This window comes from Cnephaeus nilssonii, assembly GCF_951640355.1.
Source record: "Cnephaeus nilssonii genome assembly, chromosome: 6".
Taxonomy (NCBI): Eukaryota; Metazoa; Chordata; class Mammalia; order Chiroptera; family Vespertilionidae; genus Cnephaeus; species Cnephaeus nilssonii.
The window spans coordinates 3,787,485-3,801,434 of NC_137077.1; the positions used below are offsets into that span (position 1 = coordinate 3,787,485).

At 54.9% G+C, this 13,950-nt stretch overlaps 1 protein-coding gene across 2 annotated transcripts in view; it reads right to left on the minus strand.

Moving 5' to 3' along the window:
• Positions 1–266: 266 nt before the first annotated feature.
• Positions 267–13,950, minus strand: part of SREBF2 (sterol regulatory element binding transcription factor 2) — a 51,017-nt gene continuing 37,333 nt past the window's right edge. For both annotated transcript variants that reach the window (XM_079774262.1, XM_079774263.1), the window contains 8 exons: positions 10,562–10,730; positions 9,056–9,173; positions 8,147–8,256; positions 5,184–5,316; positions 4,454–4,622; positions 3,207–3,392; positions 1,701–1,812; positions 267–1,259 (listed from right to left, as the gene is read on the minus strand). In XM_079774262.1, coding sequence (XP_079630388.1) covers positions 1,039–1,259; positions 1,701–1,812; positions 3,207–3,392; positions 4,454–4,622; positions 5,184–5,316; positions 8,147–8,256; positions 9,056–9,173; positions 10,562–10,730 — 1,218 coding nt within the window. In that variant the 3' untranslated portion in view covers positions 267–1,038. The remainder of the gene's footprint in view (positions 1,260–1,700; positions 1,813–3,206; positions 3,393–4,453; positions 4,623–5,183; positions 5,317–8,146; positions 8,257–9,055; positions 9,174–10,561; positions 10,731–13,950) is intronic.

Here is a 13,950-nt window from a genome sequence, read left to right on the forward strand (position 1 = left end):
CCCAGGACCCCCATCAAGGCAGGGGCCTCATTCCTGGTGCCCATCCCAAAAAGGGGCTTGTCACTGAAGGCTGGTCCCTACCACCCTGGCTTATTTTCAGGTGAGGAATTAGGGATAAAAACAGACCATGGAGGGAGGAGCGGAGAACCCACACTGAAGACCCCATCCCCAGTCCCAACGGGTGGCTTCATCACTCCAGTCCCTGGGCCTACCCTGAGCTTGGGCCGAAATCCCAGAGGGTGGGGAAGTGGGAAGGAACATGACAATTAAATAAGATACCATTTATTTTTAAAAAATTAAAAAATAATGCCGACATTATTTCATCCATCCCCAGGCTTGTCCCCTGCTTCCCTACCGCCTCCCCAGGGCTGGGCTCCCCTCCCCCTGGCTGTCCTGTGTAATAAAGAGAAAACAATGAACTGGCTTTGTCAGGCACAGGGGAGGGAACGCAGACCCAGGGAGAGAAATAAAGATGCCACAGCAACTTAGTCCTGAATCACGGCAAACCCAAGCACACTGATATAAAAACATTCGTATAAAAAAGGGGAGAGTGCATGCTGGGCACAGTGCCAAGGGTGAAGTGCTCTGGTGCCCAGACACCCGTGTCCCCCAGAGGGAAAGCCTGATAAAAAACAAGGAAGCAGGGAAGGGGGAGAGACGTCCAGAGAAAGAATCCTGGGAGGGCTGCAGACGGGCTGGGCAGCCTGGAGCTCCCCCTGCTGCTTTCAAGTCAGGGTCCCCCCAATTCCTGCCCCGCCGTCCTTCCTCTCAGGGCCACTGAGCCCTGGACCGTCTGATCTACCCACATCAGCTCTACGGGCCTTTGCTCGGGGTCCATGGCCTGAGGTGGTCCAACAGCCTTGGCAGGTGACACCTCAGAAGACAAGGCTCATCCCCCAGCCCCCAAAGAGAGGAGGGAGAGAGAGACTGAGAGAGAGAGAGGCGGGGGGAGGAGAAAGGAGAGACAGAGATAGAGAGGAGAAAGAGGAAGACTGAGAGACAGGGAGGCAGTGGGCCAAGGTGGGCAGGGCCCAGTGGTCAGGAGGCAGCGATGGCGGTGCCACCTCCCAGCTTGACGATCATCTGCTGGCAGTCGTTGGAGGAGCGCCGGTCACCCACCTTCTCCAGGGTGCGGGCTGCCTCAGCCAGCAGCACCGCCCGCTGGCCCGGGGAGGAGAGGAAGGAGAGGGGAAGGTGGCGGCAGGCCAGCAGGATGGCAGTGGCCCGCTCTCGCTGGCCGGGCCAGGCGTCCACCTCTCCTGTGAAAAGAGGGAGAGATGCTGGAGCTGCTCGCTGAGAGCCCACTCCGATGCAGGTGCCACTCCGGGGCCTGGTGGGGACTCACTGCCTCAGTCCTCACACGGCCCAGGGACGCGGGTCCCAGTGCTCTCCCTAGTCGACAGGCGAGAGGAGATGGACTGGCTGGCATCCCTCGGCTATTATCATTGGCCCCGAGAAGGAGCCGGGAGTCTGGCTCCAGGGCCCATGCTGCCGCTCCGGCTTCTGCACTGGGACATCCCAGCCCCCCTGACTCCCACGTGCCTTTAGGAACCCTCCCAAGCAACCCCACCAAGTCAGGCTTTGGGCTCCTCTCCTCCGCACACCACCTCTGAGGACACTGCTGAGGTCAGTGCTGGGTGAGCGCCTCCCTGCTCGGGCAGGGCCCACACCAGGCCTCCCGGCCGGGGCGCTGGACTCACCGTGCTTTGTGCTCTGCGCAGTGCGCCGCCGCAGGCTGTGCTCCAGCAGCTGGTGGGTGCGGGTGGGGCTGGCTCCTGCCATCAGACGCACGGTGGCCTCATGCAGGAACACCTAGGGAGGCGCAGGGACAGTGAAGCCTGGGTCCTCTCCAGTCTGTGCCCCAGCAGGTACAGGTGCCATTCCCTGCCGCGTCTCATCTGCCACCTGATGACACCCCTTCTCTCCACACTACCTTGCCCTGCTCAACTCTGGAGAGCAACCTCTGTAGTCCTCCCTCTGACCCAATACAAGCCGGAGACCTGGAGGAGTGGCAGGAACAAGGAACACAGCACAGGCCAGCGGGTGAGGGCAAGAGCGAGACGAGGGAGAGAGAGGCAAAGGCTACCAGGGACCAAGACAGCGCCTTCTTGCCTCTGGGCTTGGAAGACAAGTAACTGGGTGAAGCCTCAAATCCGTGGAGGCTGCCTCCAGCTTGAAAACAGGGGAGGCAGGGACAGGAGGGGTCTAGGGGGTACAGCTGGGCTGGTACCAGGGAGGTCCAGGGTCCTGTTTCGCATCCAGAAGGTTCCAGGTGAAAGTCTGCAACTCCTCTGTAAATGTGAGTCATGAGCTGGGGGTGCAGGACCAGGCCTAGGTCTCTGATTTCTTAAACTCTTTTGTGCCTCACTATCTCAGTGTGTGGGGGTCCTGAGTGTCGCCCAGAGGCAGTGGGGAGACACAGGAGGGTCCCAGTGTAGATGGCAATGGTACTGTAAGGGGGGGCCTCAGGCCAGCCGTGCCCTGAGCAGGCCAGAGGGCCGCCGAACCTTGGGGCACACTCACTGTTTCCAAAGGGGTGGCTCTCTGACGACTATGGTTGCCTGCTGTGTGTCCCGGCTCGCTGCACGGTGGCCACAGTGTAACTGTGTGAGGCCCCTCAGCACCCTTGGGCGAGGGCAGCCTCCCTCAGAGCCCTTCCCCTCACCAATACTCTGGCCTCCACCGGAACTTTTTGAAAATAATCCAGGCAAAAATACGTAGATGGCATTACTCTACCAGCAGTACAAATAAAACTTTCAAGGAAATGATGTGAGTCCAGGAAGCCCAGGCCTACAACTGAGACAGGTCAGACCTGGGGCCATCGCGAGGGGATGCTACGCGGAGCTTTAAGCAGCAGAACCCAGCGCCCAGTGGCTCAGGAGGAGGAGGAACTGCAGTTCTGAGGAGACTGCCACTGTCGCTGGAAGACCACAGGAGCCTGTGTGCTTCCCACTCCAGATGGGGCTGGGGCCCTCCCACCCCAGCCTGTCTGTGGCCTGTGTGGCCTGCTCACCACCACACGCCAGGACCAGCCACACAGCAGGTACTCAACCCTCAGGAGCTGAACAAAAGGACACGGCACCCAAGCCAGTGCTTGACAGGCAGCTGGGTGACCCCCAAGGACCAACTCCTTGACCCTACGCTGGTGCTGTGCTGGGCCCTGGGGACCCCAATCTGCCCTCCCCCACCAGTTAGCTGGGGCTCACCTTGCGGTAGGCGGGGCAGAAACTGTGTGCCAGCCTGCGCAGGCTGCCCAGGTCCCGCTGGAAGCCGGCCAGCTCAGCACCAGACGCGTGGTAGGTCTCCCCCAGGACCTGGCTGGCTCCTGCCTGCTTCTGCCAGAGTGCTGTCCGCAGCGACAGGAGCAGGTCAGAGATCAGCAGCTGGACCACCTGTGGGGTGGGCCACGGGGAGGAGACAGGTGACGGGTCTATTGCTGGGGTAGAGGTCCCAGCACTTACCAGGTCCTTCCCAGCCCAACCCCGGCAGCTCCAGGACAAGGCCACCCCCTCAAACAAAACCTGGCACCGCTAAGAGGTCAGCTTGGGGAGCACCTTTGGGCGGCGCAGTCGCCTGGGACTGATTCTGAGAGCTGAGAGGCTGGATGGGGTCTCCCTCCTCTGGGCCCGTTCTCCCACCCAGAGCTGCCGCCCAGAAACAGCCCCAAGGGTGCCGGCAGCCTCATTCCCCAAACTCAGCTGAGACTGGTTCTCTCCTGATGACCAGCAGATGCAAGGCACAAATGAGGTGTGGCCCCCACAGGCCTTTGCTCTTGGGCCCATTCTGCACCACGCCTGTGCCATAGGGCTGGCATGCTGTCCTGGGTTCACCCAATGTCCTGGGCCACTGGCAACCTCTGGCCCGAAGTGTCAGCCGGCTTGCCGCGGACCAAACTCCAACGAGGGGCCCAGAGTCTGACCCTCCAGGACATACCCCGTCCCTCCCTCTCTGGAGCGACACCACGCTCCTCCCACGATGCTGCACTTCCAGCTGTGTGCACGCCTCCCTCCCCGCTCCCACAATGGCCCTGCGGGGATGGCCCTGTCCTCGAACAAGGCCAGGTGGGAAGTCTCTCGAGGGCTGGACAGGCCTCTGTGATGCACTGTGGAAACATTGCATGGGTACCACCAGAACATGCAATGCAACTACAATGCACCACAGCTGCCCGCGAGGAGGATGCGGCTGTGCTGTGTGCAAGTGAGGGGTGGGGGCCCACTCCCACGCTGGCCTGCAGGGACATGGGGTTTGTGCAAGCTGCCTGGAGTAAATGCAGAGTCCTGGCCAGTAGGACCTGGGACTCAGAGAGTCTAGGAAAGGTACAGGTGGAGCATGCCTGCCCCCAGGACTAAACAGGAGCCCACCTGGGCCAACAAGCTATGTTTTGGGGCCGGAGGCTGCTGGCCTAGTCTCTGGCTCTCCACCACAGCGGGGCACCTCCAGAGGAGCCACTCACGTGATTGAGGGTGGGGTCGCAGGTGGCCCCACTGACATTGAGGCTGCTCCACAGGTGCCCGCTGGCCCTCTCACAGTGGCAGAGGGAAGTCTGCTGCGCGTCTGCCTTCCCGGGGAGGGAGGCGTGCATGGCTCTGCAGGCGTGGAGGACGGCCTTCACCAGGGGGCTCCTGGGCGGGGAGAGGGAGGTGAGAGGAAGGACGGAACGTGAGGGGGAGCCTGAACAGGTGACCACCGCACCCCAAACTGCCATGACATGTAGGTCTGTCGACTCAAATGCTGCCACAGAGATTCCAGGTCCCCAGCTCCAGATCTGAAGTGCCAGCCCTGAGTGGGGGTGGCTCCCCACCGACAGCCCCTCCTTCCAGCACGCCTCTTCCAGTGAGGGAGCCGGACGATAAGCACAGGAAGTAACACGGTAAGCACAATGGGGGTGCTGCACGGGCCAGGAAGGAAGGCGCACAGAGGAAGGAGATGGCATTGATGAAGAGCGGTCAGGGACGGCTCTCTGGAAAGGTGACATTCGAGCAGAGTCCGAGTGAACTGGGTGGATCTCTAGGGAGAAGGTTCCAGATAGAGAAGCAGCCTCATCCTCCCTCTCACTAGCTCTCCATCTGTCATTTGGTCCCCAGACTGCCTGACCCTTCACCCTGATGGCAACCCAGCCCTACTCCCGCCTGCTGACCCAGACAAGCGAGCCTGGGGAAGTAAGTGGTCACAGGCTTACTCACTCAGTCACTTCCAGGGCCTTGGGGACACGCTCCACTTCGGTAAAATGAGCACGCACAGCCGCGTCGTCTCCCTGGAGCCAGCCGATGACCATAGTGATTGCAGATGTCCACCAACGACAGACGACGTCTGGCCCTGAGGGGGGATGGTATCAGAAGTCCCTCCCTCGCCCACAGAGACCTGTGACACTCAGCTTGCTGGAGGCACCGAGTCCCCACGGGGCACGTGCCATTCTTTTCTTGTTTTTTTTAAGTACAGACTATGTTTTTAATCCATATATTAAACACCAATCTGCAACAGCAAAATGAGAAGCCTACAGACTCAAAATATTTTTTTATACAACCAAGACATTTTTAATACACGAATGAAACAAATGAAAAGCTAGTCATCATATCCTTAGAAGCTAGATCGTGATTTTAAAAACTTCATTGTTTCCTGTTTTCTCTGTTCATGACTTTATCATAATTTTCTTTCTTTCTTTTGGCCAGTCTATGGTAAATTAAAATTTACAAACAGATTTACTGAGCCTTCCAGTCTAAGAAATTTCAGTGGCCCCCGCCCACACCACATACACATCACAGCAAGTTATCATTGTGGTCCAAAATAACTGAATCAGTCTAAAGTTTCTTTATTCCCCCAAAAATAAATTATATAGCTTTTTTAGGCTTCAGGTATTTTCAATACAAAATGGTAACACCACCAGTCCTGTCCACACCACAGGATTGCTCTGAAGAAGTAAAAGGAAAGAGCAACCTGAAGGGGGCACCCACTTTCTCTGTGCGCCCCTCTGGACACAAGCACACACACACACCCTCCTCATAATATTTCTAAGATTTGGGGGAAGTTGCGAGGGGCATTCTAGAAAGTTCAATGACCCCACATTAAAATGAGCTCACAAAAGAAAAAGAAAAGGCCAAACATGCAGATCATTAAGAGCTTCAATTGAAATCACAAAGTATATACATGATTGAAAATGTGAAGACTGATCAACCTATACATTTCTGTACTTAATCAAAGAAGTTCTGCATTAAACAAATACAAAACCTTCCAAACCAGTGATATTTCCACTTCTGAGAATGATTCAGTACATTTCCCTCTTCCTTCCATGAGGAGATCTGGATTGATGCCCTCCTCACAGCAGGTCGGCCAAGCCTATCATCCCGCCCGTAGGACCCACCCCACGCGGGAACCCAGCACCCGGCCAGGTGTTGCCGCTGACTGCAGGCCATGCCGGGGACTTGCAGGCCATTTTGTTGTTGTTGTTTTGTTAATTCTCACCCAAGGATATTTTCCCTATTAAATTTTAGAGAGAGTGGAAGGGAGAAAGAGAGAGAGAAACATCGATGCAAGAGAGACACATCAATTGGTTTCCTCCCACTCGTGTCCTGACTGGGGCTGGGGATCGAACCTGCAACCCAGATACCTGCCCTTGACCAGGAAACCCCTTGGAGCTCCGGCCGACCTCTAACCACTGAGCTACGCCAGCCAGGGCTGGCACATGCCATCTTCACTTTCCGGTGATGGGCCAGGGGCCTCTGTTGCACTCTCACATTTCTTATTTTTTAAAATATGTTTTTATTGATTTGAGAGAGAGAGGAAGGGAGATGGAGAGAGAGGGATAGAAACACCGATCGACTACCTCCTGCACGCCCCCTACTGGGACTCGAGCCCACAACCCAGGCATGGGATGACGCTCAGCCCACTGAGCCGCACCAGCCAGGGCTGCCCTCACATTCTGGTGGAAGCATCACCAGCACCTTTTGGCAATAAGTATCAAGAGCCTTAAAAATGTTCACTCCTATTAATCTGACAATCCCATTTTAGGCAATTTATCACAAAGAAATTGGCCTAAAATTGAGAAAACAAGTTTCACAAAGACATGGCGTTATTTATAAAGAGCTGGAAACACCTGGATGTCCAGCCTTGACAAATGGTGTTTCCAAAGTACCTGTTGGAACAGGCTCATGTTAGAGCCTTTTTAAAAAATATAAAAATATTTTTATTAATTTCAGAGAGGAAGGGAGAGGGAGAGAGAGATAGAAACATCAATGATGAGAATCATTGATTGGCTGCCTCCTGCACACCCCCTACTGGGGATCAAGCCCCCAACCCAGGCATGTGCTCTGAATGGGAATCGAACCGTGACCTCCTGGTTCATAGGTTGACTCTCAACCACTGAGCAACACTGGCTGGGCACATGTTAGAACCTTTTAAGTCGTTTCCTCAGAAGCTTAGTTTTCTCAGCTGCAAATTGATGATACCAGTGATTTCAAGATGCCAGTGGAATAGACATGTAAAATAAGGGGCCTAAGAGCATGTTCTGGACTCTGAGATAAAGACAGGCCACAGGGCAGTGGTTGCCATAGGGCAGCCAGTTTCCTGGGATCCTTCCTTCCCTAGGGAGAGTGACTACAAGGCAGCATGACACCCCCTTTCTTCCAGCAGCCTCAGAAGCCCATGAGGTGGCAGCTGATGTGCCATCATCCTGCTGGCATTTTAGAGACAGAAACAAAGAATGTCCTGGTGCCAATTCAGCCAGCGATTGCCCTGTCACCCAAGGCCATGGGGAGCTGGAGCAGCACAAAAAGGTCTCTTCGTCAGAGAGTGTCAGACCAAGGGCAGCCTGGGGTGAGGTGGGGGACTAGGTGTCTGAAAGGTGAGTCCCCACCAGCCCCTGGGGCCTGGACCACTGGCTGCCTGTTCCTGTTCTGGGTGTTTGGGAAGGTGGCTGCCCTGCCCTGCCAGCCAGGACCCAGGGAAGACATTCACGTGCCCACTTGTAGGAGAATCATTATTCCTGACCCCAGAATGCTGCCCAGCAGGGTAACTGTGGGGAGGGCTTTGGGGGAGCTGTAGATACCAACCTCAGATCCAAAAGATTCGGAAGTGTGTACTCACAACTACCCGGGGAGGCTGGGATGGGTTCAGCAACCTGGGCCCTGAAGCCACCCCGCAGGATGCTTACCAAGGGCTGACTTGAGCACGGAGCTGCAGGAGAAGGGCGGGGTCACGATCCCCACAGAGTCCACAAAAGAATTAAGCAATTTCAGGTACTCGAGAGCACTGGAGAACTCACTGGAACGAAAAGAAGGAGTCCCATGTCCATCAAAATGAACACAAGGACCACACTAGTAGCCTGGCTGGTCAGTCCTCCAGCACTGAGACCCAGGGACCATTTCTGGCCCCTTCTCCTCCACGCCAGACACAGCCTGAGCTCTGTGCCTGCTCCTGCGCCACTCTCTCTCCACAGGCCTTCCTTCTTCTCCCGTTACTGACACCGGCTTCCCTCTGCCTGCCAGGCAGCCGGCCTTTCTCTTTCACTCTTGGCCCCCAAACCTGACTCCTCCCCTCAAGGCCCAATTCAAATGGCACCACCTCCCAGAACTTTTCTGATCTCCGGGGCAGAAATGCCCTCCCCTTCCCGCTCAGGGGCATTCCGGTCAGGACCTGGACCTTGTATGAGAATGAGCTTACCCCGTGAAGAAAAGACTGTGATTATTAACTATGTAAGCATAAGAACTTCCAGTGAACGTCTGGGTCCCCAAGATGTCGGGCCGGAGGTGGCTGCCTCTGCTGAGCTCTCCGCATTCCATTCCTCTCCCCTAACCGGGCAGCCCTCCCCACCCAAAGGGAACCAAATCCCCAACCTGCTCGAGAACTGACCCCGCCGCTGAAGGGATGGGGAACAGGAAAGGGGGAAAGTGACACACTCAGTCGGGGGCAGAGGCCAAGTTGGAGGACTAAATACAAAGGAGTAATTCCATTTCCTGCGGACCCTACGTGAGCGCCTGCTTCCTGTAGGAGCTCGGGCCTCACAGCTGCCCTGGAGCTTCCCGGACAGACAGTCCAGGCAGGGCCGTCGTGCGGACATTACCAGCTCTCTTCTTCCTGGTCTCCAGCCTTCTTCTTGGCCTGAGGCTTCACCAAGGACTCCACAGCTCGCTCCAGCAGGTTCTTGCAGAAGGCCTGGTGGACCTGGGCAACGGGGTCGGCTGAAGAAAAGTAAGCCCAGGAGAAGGGTTAAATGGATTTTTATCCATGAGTCCATTTTGTCTTTACATACAAAACAGGGTGGGGAGAGGAACCCAAGATATAGCTATCCCATCCATGGAAGCTGGCCGGGGGGAGGAGCCGGGGGGCAGTGTCAGCCGCAGATGCAGAGCCTGAGACCATGCATGGTTGTGGATGGGTTGTGTGTGCGTGTGCATGTGTGTGTGTTGCCTTGGCAATGAGCTCAGTACTTCTGTTCAAGGTCAGAGGCTGTAAAGTGGTGGCTGCAAGCCTTGTCAGAAAACAGAAAACGGGAAGGCAGACAGCTGCCCCAGTCTCAGGGGGACAGCCACCGAGGAGGAAGAGGAGGCAGCCGCTGCCTTGACACGACCTGCTCCTGTTTCCACAGCCTCGTCACCGGACCTGTGGCCAGCGATGGTTTGGCTGCGCCGGTTAATCAACAAGGGGCCCTGCAACACTTGCCAGCTGACTGACAGCTGACGTCCCCCACGCAGGCCCAAAGCAGGGCATCACCAGCCCCTTCCCCCCTCACACACGTGTGAGCCTAAACCTGACAAGAGCAAGGAGGCAGGCACTTATGATCACGTTCCGGGTGACAAGGCCTAGATCAAAGCCTGCGAGAGGTAAGCAAGCCAGTGGAAGTCTAGGTGTGGACAAAGCGGACGGTGGGGAGGGGCTGAGATGTAGGTTGGCTTTTGCTTGTGTCCTTACTTTTTGGTGCTGTGCACCATTCTCATATTGAGCAGTAAAGTTATTTTTTTTAAAAAGATAGTGGACGCTCCTCCTCTCCAAAATGTTTGACACACACACACCTGTCCCTGTGGAAATGCCTCACTCTCCCCACACCCCCAGTGTAGAGAGGGGACCAGCATAGAGAGCAGAGAGCCACTGGCCACTCGAGTCTGAGTCAACCCATGCAGCCCCTGCCACTCGGAGAGGCCTGGCAGGTCGACTCCAATCATGTCAAACACCAGGGACAGTGAGCGAGCATCTCCCGACGCCTGGAGCCCTGTCCCTGCACCCTCTGAGCACGTGATGACGCCTGTCGCCTTTTGTTCCCTAACGGCTCCCTAACGGTCTGTCTGCTTTCCAGTGGGACCTAGGCCAGCGAACAGCACGCCACACATCCCTGTGTCGCCAAAGCGCCCAGAACAAGGGCAACAACAGTCTGGTTGATGGACGGAGCACGGGCTTGGACTGTCAGAAGCTGCCAACCCAGCTTAGCTGCTGACCAGGCTCACGCCCTCGCTAAGCTTCGGGGTAACAAGACTGGGACATCCTGCGTCCCCACGTGTCTGAGGCACAGCCACCTCACCGTCCTGGTGGTTCTCGTCTTTCTCCGTTCACAGTGGCTGCAGGGGGTTCTCACCTGGGTTCCTCTGGGCACAGTACAGACTCTCCTTGGCAGCTGACGTCACTGACCAGCTTCGCTCCATGAAAAACTTCTGGCCAAGGGGGTGGCAGAGCCAGCGCAGCGAGTCGGGGATGGCATTGCGCTCGGGGCCACACAGACTCTGGGCTCGACTGAGGAAGTAGCTCTGTGGAAGGACAAGGACCACGTGTGACACCGGGGTGTCAGCGGGCTGGGGAAAGGGCAACTGGAGGGCTGGGACCCTGAAAGTCAATGTCACCCCTGGAACTAGGGCCAGTGGCCCAGTGGCCAGCCTTCAAGGAAAGACCAGGAAAGACATTGAAAGCCTCTTTGCCAGGCAATTAAAAAAGCCAGCTGCCGAGACCGGTGTGGCTCAGTGGATAGAGCGTCGGCCTGCGGACTGAAGGGTCCCGGGTTCGATTCCGGTCAAGGGCACGTACATTGGTTACGGGCATATCCCCAGTGGGGGGCGTGCAGGAGGCAGCTGGTCGATGTTTCTAGCTCTCTATCCCTCTCCCTTCCTCTCTGTGAAAAATCAATAAAATATATTAAAAAAAAAAAAAAAAGCCAGCAGGCCAGTCCCTTGGGCCTCTCCTCTGCCTGCAGGGTAATGACGTCACAGCCCCAGGAACAAGAACCGCAGGGATAATGCTGTCTATCCTTGGTTTCAGAAGTTGTCATTTATGTGTTTTTTAAAAATATATATTTTATTATTGATTTTTTACAGAGAGGAAGGGAGAGAGCTAGACAGTTAGAAACATTGATCAGTTGCCTCCTGCACACCCCCAACCTGGGATGTGCCCGCAACCAAGGTACATGCCCTTGACCGGAATCGAACCTGGGACCCTTGAGTACGCAGGCCGACGCTGTATCCACTGAGCCAAACCGGTTAGGGCTGTCATTTATGTTTTTTTAAAAATATATTTTTTTATTGACTTTTAGAGAGAGGGGAGGGAGAGGGAGAGAGAGAGGGAGAGGGAGAGGGAGGGAGAGAAAGAGAGAAAGAGAGGGGGGAGAACAATGATGTGGAAAGCAAAACATCGATCAACTGACTCCTGCACTCCCCCCACCGGGGATGGAGCCTGCAACCCTGGGCATGTGCCCTGACTGGGAATCGAACCGGTGACCATTTGGTGCACAGGATGTCACCCAACCAACTGAACCGTACTGGCCAGGGCTATTGTTTTCTAGTGAGGATATCTTCAGTCTAAAACCCATGATTTCTAACCCATAAAGCCACCCGATACAGGCTGACCTGAATGAGCAGAGAAGGAAGGCGGTGGAGGGGCGGGGGGCGAGGGGGGGGGCGCACAAGGCATAGGGCGCTCAGGAGCCCAGCGGAGAGCACTGGGCCAGCCCACAGAGCCCGCATGTCACACTTCTACCCTGGCCCCTACCACAAGGGGAGCAGCTGTCTCCTGTCTGGTTCAGTCTGATGGTTCTGACCTTTCCTGGGCTCTAAGTACCATCAGCTAATATAACGGCTTCAGAAGACCTGAATGTCAGGGTCAGAAATAGCATCGCCAATGCGCCACTCAAGGAACACGGGCTGAGGAGACGGCTCCTCTCCACGGGAGTGTGGAGACAGCCGCTGGAATCCGAGAGAAAATGACCTGGGCCAACTGCTCTACAGACACACGCGGATATTACCCCGGCACCTAGGCGGCCAGGTGGGCATTTCGCTTCAATCTGTCATCACGGGCTGGGGCGCTGGGCCTTTCCTCCTCTTCACTGACCACCGGCCTGAGAAGGGTCCCGAGGAGCAAACGCAAAGGGATCCCAGACCTTTTCCCGACGCTCAGGAGAGCGCCCGCTGAACCTGAGCGTGGACTGAGCTTGGAACGGCAGTGCTCGGAGCAGCCGCCGAGGCGCCCAAGGGAGGCTGGGGGTGGGCCAGCGGCAACACCAGGGCCCCTGAAGCCGGAGAACCTTCTAACAGCTGGAAATTCCAATTCTCCAAAGTCTCCCGAGCGCACCTGCCTGTGGCGGCTCAGGGGAAACCGAGGACATGGCCAAACGTCGCCACCAAATGAAGCAGAAACAGCCTGTGTGGGCTGTACTGAAAGAGGGACCCAGAGAACCAGTTAGAAATCATGACGCTGAAATACACTTGTAAGCTGAATTCCCTAAAAAGGAAAGGAAAACCTTAGTTATAACAAATCTCAGTTGGGGTGGGGGAAAAGTTCCAGTTTAGTGGTTTGAATTAATAAGAAATATAAATCCTGGGTAATAGTCATCCATAGGACGGCTTCTAGAAGGGAAATTGAGAAAACAATTTCTATTGCTCTTTTAATTTTCTTAGCATTATCACCCTATGACAAGTTCCCTAAATTTTATAGACACCAGAGCTCACCCAAGCCTATAACTCATCTGCTAATTGCCAAATCCAGCAGCGGAGGCAGGACACTCAGAACTGTTTACATCCTGGGGGCCAGCCTTATGGTTCTCAAATAGTGTGCCAAGGGCACCCTAAAGCACCACAGTGAACTCATGGCATGGTTGCGCCGGTGAAATGAGTTAATGTTAATGAGTTCATAGAAATGGCTGGCACAGTTTATTGCTAGCCTTTGTTTACTCCTGCTTCTCCAATCCTTTTACCGAGAAGCCAAAGGACTTTCTCCCTGTCCACATTTATACTCTTCACTTTCCAGCTGCCGGCTAGAATTGCACTTGTCGGACATTATGAGTGAAAAGAAAGCCTGGTCGAAAAACAATACACAGAATTTGAAGTGTATGTTGAACTGGATGTTACATTTTTGAGGTAAATACAGCAATGCTCAACATGAGATGGAGGTAGTTCAATCTCAACGCGAGATTGCACGGCCTTCCTTTGGTGACGTCACGTCTTTGTGAAGCAGAGTTTCTGGAGGTTGTAATAAAAAGCAAGTGCTGTGTGCAAGTTGATGTAGAACAAGAAATGAAGGTGGTGGTGTCCAATCTGACTGTGAAGTCTGAGAAGGTGTGCGGTGCCCAACAGACACACACAGCCCACTGGTAAGTAATTACGGTAAACAAAAAAATTTCTCCTTTCAATTTTGTGTATTATTTTTTAATAGCTACTAAATTAAAACATAAATATCTATAAGATATTTGTACCTAACCAACCACAGAATTATTAGGCATGTCTGTTAGCCCAGGCAAAACACGAAAAAACTACAGAGACACAAAGGGTGCTATGAACTGAGAAAGATAGGGAACCTCAGGCCTAAACCATTTTCAGAGGCCTCTGCTTGCCGCCAAAGCCTCTCATTTGCTAGCTAAATTCAAAGCTTCTTCCTCATTAAGAAAGTACTGTCTAGGTTTCTTTAATCTATCCCATCCCAAAATAAGCAAGCAGATGAAAGGGGCAGTTACTCGCCCAGAGGTCAGGTCCTCCTCTCCCCACC